Source organism: Palaemon carinicauda, chromosome 17, assembly GCF_036898095.1.
Source record: "Palaemon carinicauda isolate YSFRI2023 chromosome 17, ASM3689809v2, whole genome shotgun sequence".
Classification (NCBI taxonomy): domain Eukaryota; kingdom Metazoa; phylum Arthropoda; class Malacostraca; order Decapoda; family Palaemonidae; genus Palaemon; species Palaemon carinicauda.
Genome location: NC_090741.1, coordinates 6,090,439 through 6,105,663, shown reverse-complemented (window position 1 = coordinate 6,105,663; position 15,225 = coordinate 6,090,439). Strand labels below are relative to the sequence as shown.

General features: G+C 39.3%; 1 protein-coding gene across 1 annotated transcript; it reads right to left on the bottom strand.

Moving 5' to 3' along the window:
* Nucleotides 1–640: 640 nt before the first annotated feature.
* LOC137656191 (uncharacterized) lies at nt 641–1,438 on the bottom strand. Its single transcript, XM_068390366.1, has one exon. It carries the CDS (start codon nt 1,436–1,438, stop codon nt 641–643), a length of 798 nt encoding a protein of 265 aa, XP_068246467.1.
* Nucleotides 1,439–15,225: the final 13,787 nt, after the last annotated feature.

The window sequence follows — 15,225 nt, the reverse complement described above, 5'->3', positions numbered from 1 at the left end:
GTTAAAAAACAAATAAAACTTTAACCTTCAATATGTTATGTTATAGCTTATTCCTCGTAAAAAATCTTTAGTAGATATATCATTATTTGTGTGCTTTCTTATCAAGTTTTTCAGTCTATCTTTAATTTCCTTAGTCTTTCTTTTGACAGGTAATTGCTGCCCACTGATATACGCAATTAGATTGCTCCTCTGAAGTGCTTCTTCTTTTTTAATTCCTTGAAAAAAGCGCCATACGGTTGGATGAGCAGTGTCATACATTCCTTGAATAGCGCGATGCCATCCCTCTAACTTGTTATTTGTCCTTGTTCTGTCGTTTTGTGTTCTTTCCCGGACGTTCCACAATTCGATGGGAAATAAGGGTATTCTTCTTCCTCTTCTCTGTCGTCTACCAATGTATGTGTCTTCGAGATAGTCATACAATATTTGCATTTCTTCATCCAATTGCAGACGTTCGAGGTCTTCATTTAGCTCTTCGAATGCATCTGTCACTTTATCTGGATTTAGAAACGCCAAAGCAGCCAGCATCTTGCAATAAAGACGGCAGTTGGCATCAGATATATAGCTATTTGATAATCCTGTGACTTGTATTTTTCTCCATATTGACTGTGATAGATGAAAGAAACATCCATTTATGTTTGCATCAGGATACACTGTCATAAAAGCATTGATAGCAGACTTTTTCAAAATCTAAGGTTACGTTTTCAGGGTCACAGTCTGGGCGTTTGTCTTTCAAAATCTGAAATACTCGTTCATACGTTGACTGTGCCTTATCAGGCATCATAACATAAACACATGGAAAAAGATAGTTTTCTCTAACAACATGGATCGTATATAATTGATAAAATAATCTAGGAACGACTTTGAAAGTGCCATAACACATCCATATTTTTGAATTAGCAAGTTGATGGAGCATATGCTGGCTTGCAAATATGATTATTCGTTTTGAATCGCTTGTTACATCACTCAGTAGGAAGGGTTCTGTATTTCCGTTTAAAGTAAAGGTTTTAAATTCTTCTGGAATTATCAATTCGTTAATTGATAAAGGTTCAGGAAAATGGCCTTCAACCTTACGTCTACGTTGAATACGTTTTTGGAGCACTCTTTTTTTAGGGACATTAGCAATTGCTTCATCATCCAGCTCTTGTACTACAGCAGCAACAACTCTTCGTGGTGGTGCACTACAATTTGAAGCTTGCTCATTCATTTTCCCTAAAGCAATTCTAACACTTTGCCTCGCGGGATCTGGGGCATGATTATGTTCTTGTCCAATTTTTACTTCACACTTTTCTTGGTAGTTCGGCGCAGTTTTCAATGTTTCTCTACAATCCTTCATTACACATCTCCAGTTCTGGCTGGTTTTGTTCGTTGTATTTTTTCGGTACAAATATCCATCGTAGCCAAGTAAATCTTTTCCTTTCTGGGATTTTATAACTTCCATGATGAAGGATGGAATACTACTAACTTTTTTCTCCATAGATAAGAAAAAGATTAAAAGAAAAAATGAAGTAGAAATAACATTTCATTTTCTTGAAACTAGTTATTTTTGGTTAACAGCTCATTTTGTACCAGCTCAAATGTATAACTAGCTATTTTGTCACATTGGCGATTTTGGTACTAGCTATCATGGAACTAGCTATTTTGTCGCACTAGCTCAATTGTACTAGCTCTTTTGGGCCTAGCTCTTTTGGACCTAGCTATAATGTCGCACACTCGTGTTTGGCAGGGGCTAAGATAATGTTTTGATTGCCCATAGATGGGTATCCTACAATTACAGCTGGATACATATCAATGTTTTGTACAGCGATGAAGGTATCGGCAAAAAAGCGCTTACCGACCTTGTACTGAACATGAGTTACTCCTATTACATTCAATTCATTATTTCCTATACCCAAGAGCCTTACTCCAGACTTCTCTATAGGGAAGTTCAAAAACAACAAGTGATGAGTCCTCAAATCCATGATATTACATGGACTACCAGAGTCAAAAAACAATATGAAGGATCGGTGTTCTAAATTTACAGCATATAATGTTGGTCGTAACTCATTTTGGCTTATTATTGCGTGAATTTGTTGCAAATCTACGGGAACCTGCACTGATTTATTTGATTCGACCGTGTGTTTCATAGGAAAATCTATTGCCTTACAATGATCTGATAAATTATTGAATTAATTATTTGATACAAAGGGTGTTGATACGAATGACCTAACATCACTCTCTTCCCCATTGGAGTTAATTATGTGGTATTTGCTTTGCTTTACACTTTCTGAAAATTCATCTGACCTTGCGAGTTCTGGCTAGACGGCCCAGGAACAGAATTATTTGTTTGTATTTTATTTTGAACTGCATTGCCATTTGGCTGTTTCTTCTTTATGAACTGAGGTTTTTTGTTTTTATTTCCATAGGGAATTGACTGGGAGATTGACTGGGTATATTTAGGGTTCTGTTGTTGATTACGCGTGTACCATCGACTATATGAATGGGTTGAACTATTATGAATCGAACGAAATTGCGTCCTACAGTCTGAAATCAAGTAACCTTGACGTTTACAATTATAACATGTCATCCCTGCAACTTGATTATTATTAACTACATTTACTTGTTGTGGCTTAGTTTCATTTTTTGCAAAAACTTGAGTAAACAAGGGATCAAGATCATTACACTTAGACATGTGTTTCTTTATCTGTTTATATACATCTAATTCTGTACTTTCGGGCATTAGCTTTTTATCAAAACACCGCACTAAAGCCTCTGGCAACATAATTGTCATGCAAGTTAAATACATTAATCGTAAGAAATCTTCCACGGCGATGTTATCTCCTGTAACCCATGTGGAATTATCTAAAATATCCTAATATTCATTAACCCTATCGGCAATGAGAGCCGCTTGTTCTATAACATAGAACGAGGCTTGATTAAGTGTATTTCTTGATGTTAAAACTATATCTAAGGCTTCCTCGCCGCCATAGATAGCACGTAGCCTAACTTTGAAATCGTCCCATGTAACTGCCACTTGAAAAGAAACTTCCCTATGATACGCGCTTGCATCGCCTTTAGCAGTCTATAAAACTTTTAGCTTCTTGTAATTGTACAAATGGGTCTGTGATATGTTTTGCGTTTAAATGAGCGTCAACTGATGATATCCATGACGTGACATTCTGAGGTAAAAACCCATTGACCCGACCTTGAAAAGGAAGGATAGCTGATCTAGCACTCACTAAAGTTACTACGGGATTGGGGTTACTCGGTCCGGGAGTGGGGTTACTGGGATTCACAGGAGGCGTCATGTTTACTTTAACTTTTTTTCTATCTCTACGATTCCTTGTGATCCTATCAAAATCTCTATATGAATACAGACGTCCACTACGTAAACGCATAAGAACTATACAATAAAGATATGTTGCAGATTATAATAAAATCCCCCAAAATAATGATATTAAGACAAATATATTTCTCGAGAACTTCTGAAAGAAAACGGAATTTGCACGACGAGAAAAATTTTTTTAGACGAGAATTCGAAGTTGAATATAGATTCCCTTAATGAAGGAAAATTAAGATTTGCAAATAACTCACCCCAGCAATAATGGACGATAGACTCGTGACATAAAAGACTTCACTGCAAAAAACTGAATGAATAAAGAATGTACTTAGCTTCTGTATATATGGGCGAAGATCGATGACGTCATTTCCTCTCTCTCTCTGGTTTTGCAAGAGTTTAGCTGGGTGATGAATATTTCGATTTACTGTCTTGTGTTGTTGAATGTTTTTTTTCTGGATGTGATTCTTAAATGTTTGTTCATTAATGGGACCCTCCGCCATGTCCGTAATTTTTTTGATCCAAATTACACCATTTCTATATATGTTTTAGACATATATAATACCTTCATCATATAAAAATTTTAAGTCATTTGATCAAAAACTTTTGGATTTATTAGCAAAAATCATGATTTAGAAAAAAAATTTAGGTACATTTTCCCCGCTACTATAATACCAACCGAACAATTCTGTCAGAAAGAATTTTGATTTCCCTTTCTGTTTTTTTTTTTTTAATTAATTTTTTTTTTCCTCGTCTAGACGGAAAATATTCGTGAAAAAAAAAATTTAAAAAGATATCGAACGAAAAATACGTGAGAAAAATGTACCTAAGTGTGAATAAGTATGTTTTTGAGTTATGAGCTCCCAAAGATTTGCAAATCATTTTCGCTTCTTTTCTTAAAGAAATCAAGATAATAGTATTATGATAACTATTTTTGTTTATTCTTACATAAATGCGCCCTAAACGAGGTATTTGAACCCTCAGTTTACTATTCCTATGTCAGAGTTGCCAGCGATCTCTCCTTGTTGCCAGTGTTTTAGTTAGCAGGTTTGAGCTCTGTACTGTTATTCATGTTTCCCTCTTTCTTGGTTCTTTTTTCTTGTTTTCCTCTTACTTTTATTTCTTTCTATCACCTTATGTAACATTGGCATTGCTATAAAGTTCCAGAGGACGTTGTGAAAGCACAATCTACATACGAACTTCAAGTAAATAAACACATGCATTATAATTTCTATATGTCTTTGGAAACTTTGCTGATGTTCTCGTAGCTGGTAGTTTTCATTTACCTGCCCTCTACCAATGCCTTTCATTTCTGCCTGAAGTACGATATATCGAAACATAAGAGAGAGAGAGAGAGAGAGAGAGAGAGAGAGAGAGAGAGAGAGAGAGAGAGAGAGAGAGAGAGATCATGAATTTAATTTTGGAGTGATAGCATTTGGTTGATATACTGTAGATGGCAGTTCAAATTGAGAGAGAGAGAGAGAGAGAGAGAGAGAGAGAGAGAGAGAGAGAGAGAGAGAGAGAGAGAGATATCAACCATTATTTGATTCTAAGAGAGTTGAACATTGTTATTATAGAATTTTTATAAATGGCAGTTTTAAATAATGAGAGAGAGAGAGAGAGAGAGAGAGAGAGAGAGAGAGAGAGAGAGAGAGAGAGAGAGAGAGAGAGAGAGGGAGATGCAAAAATAAACGTAACTACGATTCTGTCAAACTCAGTCATGCAGACGACATTAAGGATGGCGTCACAATTTAAAGATCGCTATATCATCATTGTTTGGGAAAATGATAGACTATTTGTTCTTTTTATGACCTTAGGTAACATTGGCATTGCTATAAAGTTCCCTAGGACGTTATGAAAGCATAATCTACATACGAACTTCAAGAGAGAGAGAGAGAGAGAGAGAGAGAGAGAAATTATAGCATTGTATGAATGGAAGTTTTAGATAATGAGAGAGAGAGAGAGAGAGAGAGAGAGAGAGAGAGAGAGAGAGAGAGAGAGAGACTACGATTCTGTCAAACTCAGTCAGGTAGACGACGCAGTAAGGGTTACGTCATCATTTAAAGACAGCTATATCTTCATTGTTTGGAAAAATTATTGACTATTTGTTCTTTTTGGGCTCAAGCCATGTCGTGCTGATGGAATTTCCTTCATTAGTAGCTTCCTCGGTTATATGTGACTACAGTGATATATCTCAGAGAATTTACCGAAGGTACCCAGAATTCTAACTCCTGGAGCGAATATCCCTTAAAATTCTAAGAAGGGATATCGCGTAAGGACGTAATGGCACACCTCATAGCAATCTGCACCCCAGATAGAGTTTTACGTTCGAGGAGGTGTGGCAAAAATAAAAGGGGGGCCCTTCAAAGGCCATCCCCGTTCCCTACTACTATCGATAGTACAACAGCGCCATCCCTACGATAGTGGTCATTCCTTTATTTGTAGCGATTTCGCTCGGTGGTATTTTCCAGTGATTGAAATTATTTTGATTGCTTAAAGGATTATTATTATGCTTTCTTCATCTTCTTCCGCCTTCGGAAAGTTGAGTATCGGGTATTTACTTTGAATATGTTTTAGCTCTTGTTTCTCAATGATATTGAGTGATTATTGTGTTTTTAGAGCTAGGTCTTTTACTGGAGGCGCCATGGGCGCTGTCGTTCTTAGGCGTACGTTATTTATTTAGCAGAACTACTTCCAGTTTTTAGATAGCCTTATTTAATTCTTTTAATTAATTAGCTATTTAGGCATATTCTTGTGAAGATGTGATTATATGCATAATTATTTCATATTTCCTCTGTCGATCGTATAGTTAGAGTTTCGGTGATTTAGGTAACCGAGAACTAATCTAGCTTAGTTAGCCTAACCTAGACACTGTCTATATGTTCGACATTCCCCGATTACCTTTGTGTTTTGTTTTCATCCCATTGGAGACTGATACCTCCTGTAATGTTATGAAACTTCTCACGTCTCTTCGGAGACTTAAAGGTAATCCCTTTCCCTCTGAGTGTAGTCCCAGACTACAACCCTTATGGCCGTGCCTGAATATTATTCAGACATGGCTGACCTGGGGTTTGGTTTCTGCCTATCCCCTTAACTTTGGTTGTGGATATACCAGCAGGTTTTGGGATTTGGTCAGAATATCAGAGTATTTAGTCTAATGTCGGGGACCTTTTGACAGGGTGAGTTGGATGTAGGATACCTTTACTCCCCTGCCGACAAAGTTACCGACAATGGAGGTTAGTCCTCCGTAGTTGCTTTGAGTTATGGTAGTATACCATTTTCTCCTTGCGACTAAAGACTAGTCCTGTGCCACAGTTCCCTGGGCTGAAAGTAATTCCCTTTTAGCCTAAGATAACGTGGCACTGGAATCCTGTTTCTCTTTGTGGGAGGAGGCGCAGTGCCGCCCCCTCCCCTTGACTGTGTCGGCAGTCTCTGGGTTGGAGAACTGAGTCTCTCCTAGCACCCGGATTCTGTCGATACCATTCAGAAACAGAGTTCCTTTTATAGGAGCTAGGACTGTCAAGTTTGACAGTTCATTTCACAATTGTTACAGGACCCTTTTCCCCCTTCCCCTCTATCCTTTTTTATGGTTTATCCATTGTCTTTTATGCTGACATCCTGCATCCTTACCTTAGCGGTAGAGTGCTGGATGCAGCCAGACTACATCTCTCTTCTTGACTGCTGACAGTCATGGACTGTCGGCAGCTGCCGACATTGCCGGCGGTTGCCGATGTTGCCGGCGACTGCCGACGTTGCCGGCGGTTGTCGGCATGATAGCCTTTTGCTGGCCTGGCCGGCAATCAAGATGGCTGCCGACAATCATGGACTGTCACCAGTTGCTGGCCTGGCCGGCAGTGGCGCCCATGATTGCTGTGATTGGTTAGTCCCTTCTATCCCCGAGGTTCTCAGTCCTCCCTTGGACTGTAGCTATAGGTTCTGTTGCCTGTATGCTGCCGGCAGGGCCGGCAACGCAGCGTGCCGACTGTACCAGTACTGTCGGCGGGTTGCCGGAAACAGTACTGTTGCTATATAGAAGCCTGAATGTTACATTCTCCCCTTCTATTAGAACCTTCTTTCGGAAAAAAGGTAGTCTATTAGACTTTTCTTCCTTAATTAATTACTGTATATAGTTACAGTAAAGGATAGCCCTTTTTTCCATACTGTCTCTCTCTCTGTCTCGCTAGGTCTGCAAGGTATGCAGACATATCCTAGCCAGACCGGCAACATGCCGGATATACTGCTGTATAGGTTATACAGATAGCCAGTATATCTCAGTATAGAATATACTGTAGATAGAAAACTACTATATTTCTTATACTAGTGGTTATTTCCAATATATTTTGGATATCCAATTCGGGCAATTGCTGAGCCTAATCCTATATTGAATGAATATGATTTCTTCAATATCCTGATTAGAAATCAGTTTAAGATTATCCTACAATATTAAATACTTCAGGCAAGAGTAATACACTCCTATCCCGTAAAGAGTACAGGCCTTTTTTCTTTGAGTCTCCCTGATCAGGAAACTCTATGATTTAATATAGTAGGAAGACTACAGTAAATGACCCGAGTAGGAGGTACAATTATATGTCTTTGTTTTCCTGTTCCATCTAGTGCTAGATGGACTCTACTGTCATATGCTGCCTTGTAGGCAGCATAATGATAAGACTGCATTACATAGGTACAGTAGTCGATATTTTGCAATTTAGACATTTGCTATTTAGAAACTACAGTACCATGATACAGTAGTATTTCCTAACTTACCTTGGGTATCCTTCAGCGAGTTTCCTGCTGATACCGCTTATATATTGAAGGAATAATTTCTTCAATAGTTTGATTTGATATCAGTCATCCTGACCCCACAGTATTAACAATTTTGGGATAGTTAATTGATACTTCTCTACCCCTAAGGGTAAAAAACCCTTCTACTTGGATTTTCTCACAGAAAAAGCTCCATGTAAGTTAATACTGAGGGGAGGTAGCAGCATTTGCTCGCGGAGGTATACAGGTATGTATCTCCTACTATCCCTTTATAGCTTCTATCCTAAGCTATTCTGTTGTAGATGACATTTACATGTTGATTATTAAAGTAATAATCCATTGTATACTCATTTGGTTTTCCTTTCTTTACAGAAGGAACACCAGATACCTTGTACGGCAGTCCACTACAGAGCCAAGGGTAAGGACTTTTACGGTCATAATACTTGCAGGTTGCATGCCCCCTGCAATATTATTTCCGGATCCCTACATTATTGGAATCCACAGGGTTGCAATATATGTTGGACATTGATGTCTGAAGGTTTTGATAATCCCAAGTCTACAGAGACTAATGATATGGCGCAGTATGAATTACGTAACTGGGTGAGAGGCTTCCAAAAGATCTCTCCGGGACCTTTCCTACCTAATGATAGGATGCGTAAGCTATTTTTTCCAGAGCTAAGTGAGGAAATAGTAGTGCCTCAGGAGTCAACTACGTTCCCTGATGGGGAAAAAACCTTTTGGATCGAGGGCAAGAAGTGCCCTAAGGTAGAAGAGAAATATGTTGTGTCGGACTTTCCTCCGCCTCTGCCGGCTAAAGAGCCATCAATGACAACACCTTCATCTTTTACCCCTCTATTGGATAATGTGGTACAATTATATATCCAACTGAAGAATCAGATAGAGAGCTTTAGTAAAGAAAGCAAAAAGCAAGAAGTAAAACACAAGGTAGAACCTCGTAAAGCTCCTCCTGTTGCTTCCCACGGGTCAGTTAAACGACCCATGAATCAAGACCTTCCTTCATGCTCCATAACCAATCCCTGGAGGTTTGCGGAGCAGATGTCGATTTCAAATGGCAATCTCTTCATCTCAGAGAAAATAGGTACTGTTCCTTTGGACAAAATCCAATTTTGGCCAAGCTTTGAGGCTTTCCCTAATTGTTGGGTTCGACTGAGGTTCAAACCAAAGACAAGAAAAGGAACGGAACAAAAGGAGGTCATGATTCTTGACCATGATAAGGCACAGACTATCCTTTCAGGTAATCTGAAGAAGGCGGGTTATTCAGAGACAATGGTATTCTCACTGAATAACATACACCCTTCCTTTCTTGCTCCTGCTTCACTCTCCTTCCCCTTTATGGGGAAGGCATTTACTTCCGTTACCAAAGCTGTAGAGGAGGGTGAGTCATGTTCCACACTCGATGAGTGCAAGCCTTTGTCACCAGCTTTTCTCGGACAGGAAAAGGATTGGAAGGAAGTCCATTTGAATTTTCAGTAGGAAAATTAGACAAGGATGTCGCAAGCCGACAATTTAATGTATGACTCCCTAAATTGTCCGAAGCTAATATCTTCCAACCTCTGGGGGTAAAGACCTCTTCCCACAAGAGGTCATTAAGGAAGTAATTAAGAATGCCACCATGGAAAACGTAAGTCTTCCTCAAAAATGGGGCATTCCCTCAAAGATAAAATCTTCTGTGGTTGTGGGTCCCCAACCTAAAAATAAGATTGAAAATACTGGAAATATCCGGGCTGCTCAACAACAGCCCATTATTCTAGTGACCAAGATGCTACAGGCAGATGGTCAAAAGACTAAGCCTACTGACAGTTCGAAGCATAAAGACGCTTCAGCTAGGAGGAACATTTCCTCAGGATCGCAGGACCTTCGATCCTTCGGTCCAGAGCAGATTCAAGATGAGCCATTAATGGGAAACAGAAATGTCCCTACTATTATCTCCTTACCTTCTCCTACAGTTCAAAACCCTCCTGGAGGAGTATACCTGAGAGCTATAGAGCATACAGGTAGTAAGAAAGCTACAGCTCATCGAGTTCCAGGGAAGGCTATTTTGTGTTCACGATAAGGACTCAAGAAATATCTGAGTCATTCTAAACCTGTCGTCAGTCAACAAGTTCATAATAAACTGCAAGTTCTGAATGTTAATCCTTCTGAACATATGGACCTTGTTCCAACTAAGGGTGTTCTTAGTCTTGTCAGACCTGAAAGGTGTCCTCTGGAACCTTCCAGTCAACCACCCCCCTTCCTCCTACCTAGGAATCATGTCACGGAGAATAAAATTCATCCTAGAATAGATACGTATCAGACTCACAGTCCTAAGTATCTTCATAGAGATGACCTGGCTCTTGGGACATCACAGATGCAAGATATGCTTCTTGAAGTCTCGACTCTCTCCAGCTCTAGGGTTTCGATGGCTAAAAAACCATCGAAGCCCTCAGTCACATCAACTATCTTTTCCCTCGGGAATTTAAAAGGAGCTCGCGAGGTCTGTCAAGAGATTCAGCTAATCGATCAGATTCCTAAAATGCCAACAAGGAAAAGTGCTAAACTTTCCCCAGTTCGCAATAGTGACAGACCTAGTGCAAAGAGCACATCGGAAAGATGAGTTAAAAGCCTGGAGAAAACACGCATCAAACGCTTGAAGAGATAAAAAAAGACTGAGATCGGTCCCTCTTTAATCGTTTCTTTAACAAAAGTTAAAACACGAATGTCCCACGACTCTGCTGGTCCTTTCGTGGGCGGGGAAGCCCCCTCCACACAAATCAGACTCCCTACGTCTGAGCTGGTACACCGAAGCGATGATAAGACGTCACAATTGAACGTCTCGTACAGTCTTAGTGGAGTTACCCATCCTTTTCCTAAAGGGATGGCACCTAACAGCAGTTCATTTACATCTGATCCACGATGTGACAGTGGGTACTCTATCATGATCCAAGGCGATAGAGTTGGAATGGTCCATGGACGCAGACATATTCCCTCCCAAATGTGAACAAGTCCCGGAACTGCAGTTCGACCTCTTCATCACGAGCGTCTTCAAGAAACTACCTCGCTAAATAGCCCCATATGAGGATCCTCTAATGGGGCTGATAGACTACATGAGGCTGGTCCTAGCTCCGATCCTAGGTATATTTCCGAAGGTTCAGAAATTAACTGCCTTCGGTTTATCACAGAGAACCCAAACCTTTCATTTCATGAATTTCTTGCTCTAGCGGTTAGAAAAAGGTTTGGGATCTCAGAAGGCAATATAGAATTCTTAGAAGAATACAAGGCTAAGTCTACTAGAAGACAATATGAGTCTTCCTGGAAGAAGTGGGTGGAGTTTGTTAAATCAAAAGGACCGAAAGAAATTTCTATGAACTTCTGTCTGTCCTTCTTTGTCCACCTTCATAGCCAGGGGTTGGCAGCCAATACGATAAATACGTGCAAATCGGCCTTGACTAGAACTCTCCTATATGCCTTCCAAGTGGATCTGGCAAATGAAATCTTTAACAAGATTCCGAAAGCATGTGCTAGACTTAGGCCTGCAGCACCACCAAAGCTCATCTCTTGGTCTTTGGACAAGGTCTTACATTATGCCTCATCGGTGAACAATGATGATTGTTCTCTGAAGGATCTAACCCAAAAGGTTATTTTCCTGTTCGCAATAGCCTCTGGGGCTAGAGTTCGTGAAATAGTGGCTCTATCGAGAGAAGAGGGCCACATTCAGTTCACAGATTTAGGAGAACTCAATCTCTTCCCTGATCCATCATTTCTGGCTAAAAACGAGCTACCCACTAAGAGGTGGGGTCCCTGGAGAATCTGTCTCTGAAGGAAGATGTCTCTCTATGTCCTGTAGAGTGTCTAAAGGTCTATCTTTGTAGAACTTCAGACTTCAGGGGAGGACTGCTCTTTAGAGGAGAAACTTTGGGATCAAATTTATCTCTAAATCAACTAAGGGCGAAGCTCACCTACTTTATTCGTAGAGCGGATCCGGACAGTACTCCCGCAGGTCATGATCCGAGAAAGATTGCTTCATCACTGAACTTCTTTTAGTACATGGACTTTGAGCGTCTTCGTGCATACACTGGATGGAAATCATCCAGAGTGTTTTACAAACACTACGCAAAACAAGTGCATGAACTGAAACACTTTGTAGTGGCGGCAAGTAGTGTTTTAAAACCTTCCCCCTAATTTTTGTGATACATTATTTTTGGTTTGGGTCCTCACTTGTCCTTGGACATGCTCTGGATAGGAATCATCCAGTATGTTCTACAAACACTATGCTTTGCTAGTCCATGATCTGAAGCAATATGTGGTGACGTCAGGTAACTTATTTACTCTGCCGTTTATTCTACGATGAACAGATAATTGACTGGGACTGTCAATTAAGGGGAGAGGAAGTCATCATTTTTAAGTATGTCTTTTTTTATTTAAGTGTTACAATGGTAACACTAGCTCTCTTCTAAAATCCCAAGTGTCGAATTATACAGATACCTCTAGTGCCGGTGTACGAAGTACATAGGGCAGTTAATGGTAACCAGTACAAGTTTTATGAAGAGCGATTATCTTTTACCTTCTCTTCAATCTAAAAGTGGCATTTCTTGACTTCATTCCTTCAAGAAAGAAATACGATTCCTGTACTTGTTCCAGGTATAATCCCATTGTCAGACTACATTCGTTTTGCTAACCATCTCTTGTAGTCATTTATTAGAAATAAATGTCTATTTGAATGTAGTGCGTCCATCTTCGCCAGACAATTGTATCTATACATGCCAGACTTTTTATTTACCTAGAATGCATCCTTCACATATTTGTATGCATCTAAGGTTAGACATAAGAGACACTGATGTCTTTTTGGCCAAATATACAACTTGAGACTATTTGTATATTCAGTGGGTACATAAGTTTGGTCATACTATTTATGTTAACCTTGAAATCTCTTTTCAACGGTCTAGATGACTATTCCCTGTAGGAGGCAGGAAGCACTAACATTGTTTATGTTTAGTGATGATGACATATAACGGTATTGTCACTAGTCTCATATGGTCAGTATGACCATTGAAAAGGTTGGTATAAGGTTTAGGCACTGATGGAAAATCCACAGATACATTAATGCTCTGGTATGCTTCCATCAGCACGACATGGCTTGATCCCAAAAAAACGGATTTTGAGGGAAGCGCAAAATCTATTTTTGCGTGAGATAGCCATGTCATCCTGATGGAGGCACCCATCTCTTCTATAGAATAGATCTTCAGTTTCCTTCCCGTAGTACTGTATCTGTAACAGCCTATGCTCAATGCTACAAGGAATGACCACTATCGTAGGGATGGCGCTGTTGTACTATCGATAGTAGTAGGGAATGGGGATGGCCTATGAAGGGCCCCCCTTTTATTTTTGCCACACCTCCTCGAACGTAAAACTCTATCTGGGGTGCAGATTGCTATGAGGTGTGCCATTACGTCCTTACGCGATATCCCTTCTTAGAATTTTAAGGGATATTCGCTCCAGGAGTTAGAATTCTGGGTACCTTCGGTAAATTCTCTGGGATATATCACTGTAGTCACATATAACCGAGGAAGCTACTAATGAAGGAACTTCCATCAGCACGACATGGCTTGAGCCCAAAAATAGATTTTTCGCTTCGCTCAAAATCCGTTTTTTATGACCTTATGTAACATTGGCTTTGCTATAAAGTTCCCGAGGACGTTGTGAAAACAATCTACATACGAACTTCAAGTAAACAAACGCATGCATTATAACTTGATATTCGATAAGTTTATTTCTTTGGTATACGTAGATACTTCCTCGAAATTGTAGATTCATTACTGTTGTAACTACTAATTATTACAGTTGTAATCTCTGGTAGTTATAGTTGTAATCTCTGGCTGTTAAAGTATCCTACCGCTGCCACCAATTGTTGGTGTGAGAATGTTATACGCACACATTCGTTTTTCTGTCTCATATCTCTTCAATGTGATATAGAATTATTTAGAGTTGTAGGTTACTTCTTGAAATAAGTCAAAGTTAAATTAACTTTGAACAAATTTATTGTTAACTCCATCAATGGAGTATGGATGGTTTGGTTGGAAGCCCAATCTGTATGAAAAGATATGTAGAACTGGTTTAACATAGGTTTGCGTTGATAACGTGACATTAGTTATCTCAGCATTTATAACAAATATGATCACATAGGATTATAATCGGAAGCCATCTGGTTCCGGTGTAGAGATCAAAAGGTCAACTGTTTCTCACGGGATGCTTGTGACATATTGACAATACATAAATAAATGTTACCTATGCAATGGTTTAGCTTGGTCTTACTTTCGCTTCCTGTTATGGCTGTCGTTCAAACACTCCTAACTCTCCAATGATCCCATGGGTCATGGGTTTATAATGTATGCACTACATATATATATATATATATATATATATATATATATATATATATATATATATATATATATATAAATATATATATATATATATATATATATATATATATATATATATATATATATATATATATATATATATATATATATATATATATAGAGAGAGAGAGAGAGAGAGAGAGAGAGAGAGAGAGAGAGAGAGAGAGAGAGAGAGAGAGAGAGAGACTCCTAGCATATGTTTGCATAAGATTTTTTGCTCAGGACATAATAAATGCCAAACTAATCATCGATCCTTTTTGTCAAAAAGTGGTTTGCGAGAATGGTATAGCAAATAACACATCAAATATAGATTACAATCCTCATGATCATAAAACTGGGATCGGATCGTTTGGTATTACTGTATATGGCATTTAGGTTCATACATAATGCTTTGTGCTTCCCCTGCCATCACACACCTTACAGCTCTAACAAGTAGTACTTCCCCCACCCGTCCTCCCGCCCCTTCCTGGCGTCCTCCCCCAGCCCGTCGCCCCCCCCCCCTCCCGCCCGTTGTCTTCCCTCCTAACTACCAAACTTTTCTACACCTGAAGTTCTGGAATCTATATATATTGGGGGTGACAGAGGGGCAGCAGAGATGACAGGACTATTGCATTTGACTGTGCATACATATGTGAGACTTGCGCGTGTGGACAGATATTTATATAAACCACACCTACATACAAAAAAGTCTGCACCATACTGAAGAATGTAACTATTTCGAATTATTATTAT

What these genes read in the sequence shown, in the direction of transcription:
- LOC137656191 (XM_068390366.1), bottom strand. Translation starts at nt 1,438, where the DNA reads ATGGAAGTTATAAAATCCCAGAAAGGAAAAGATTTACTTGGCTACGAT.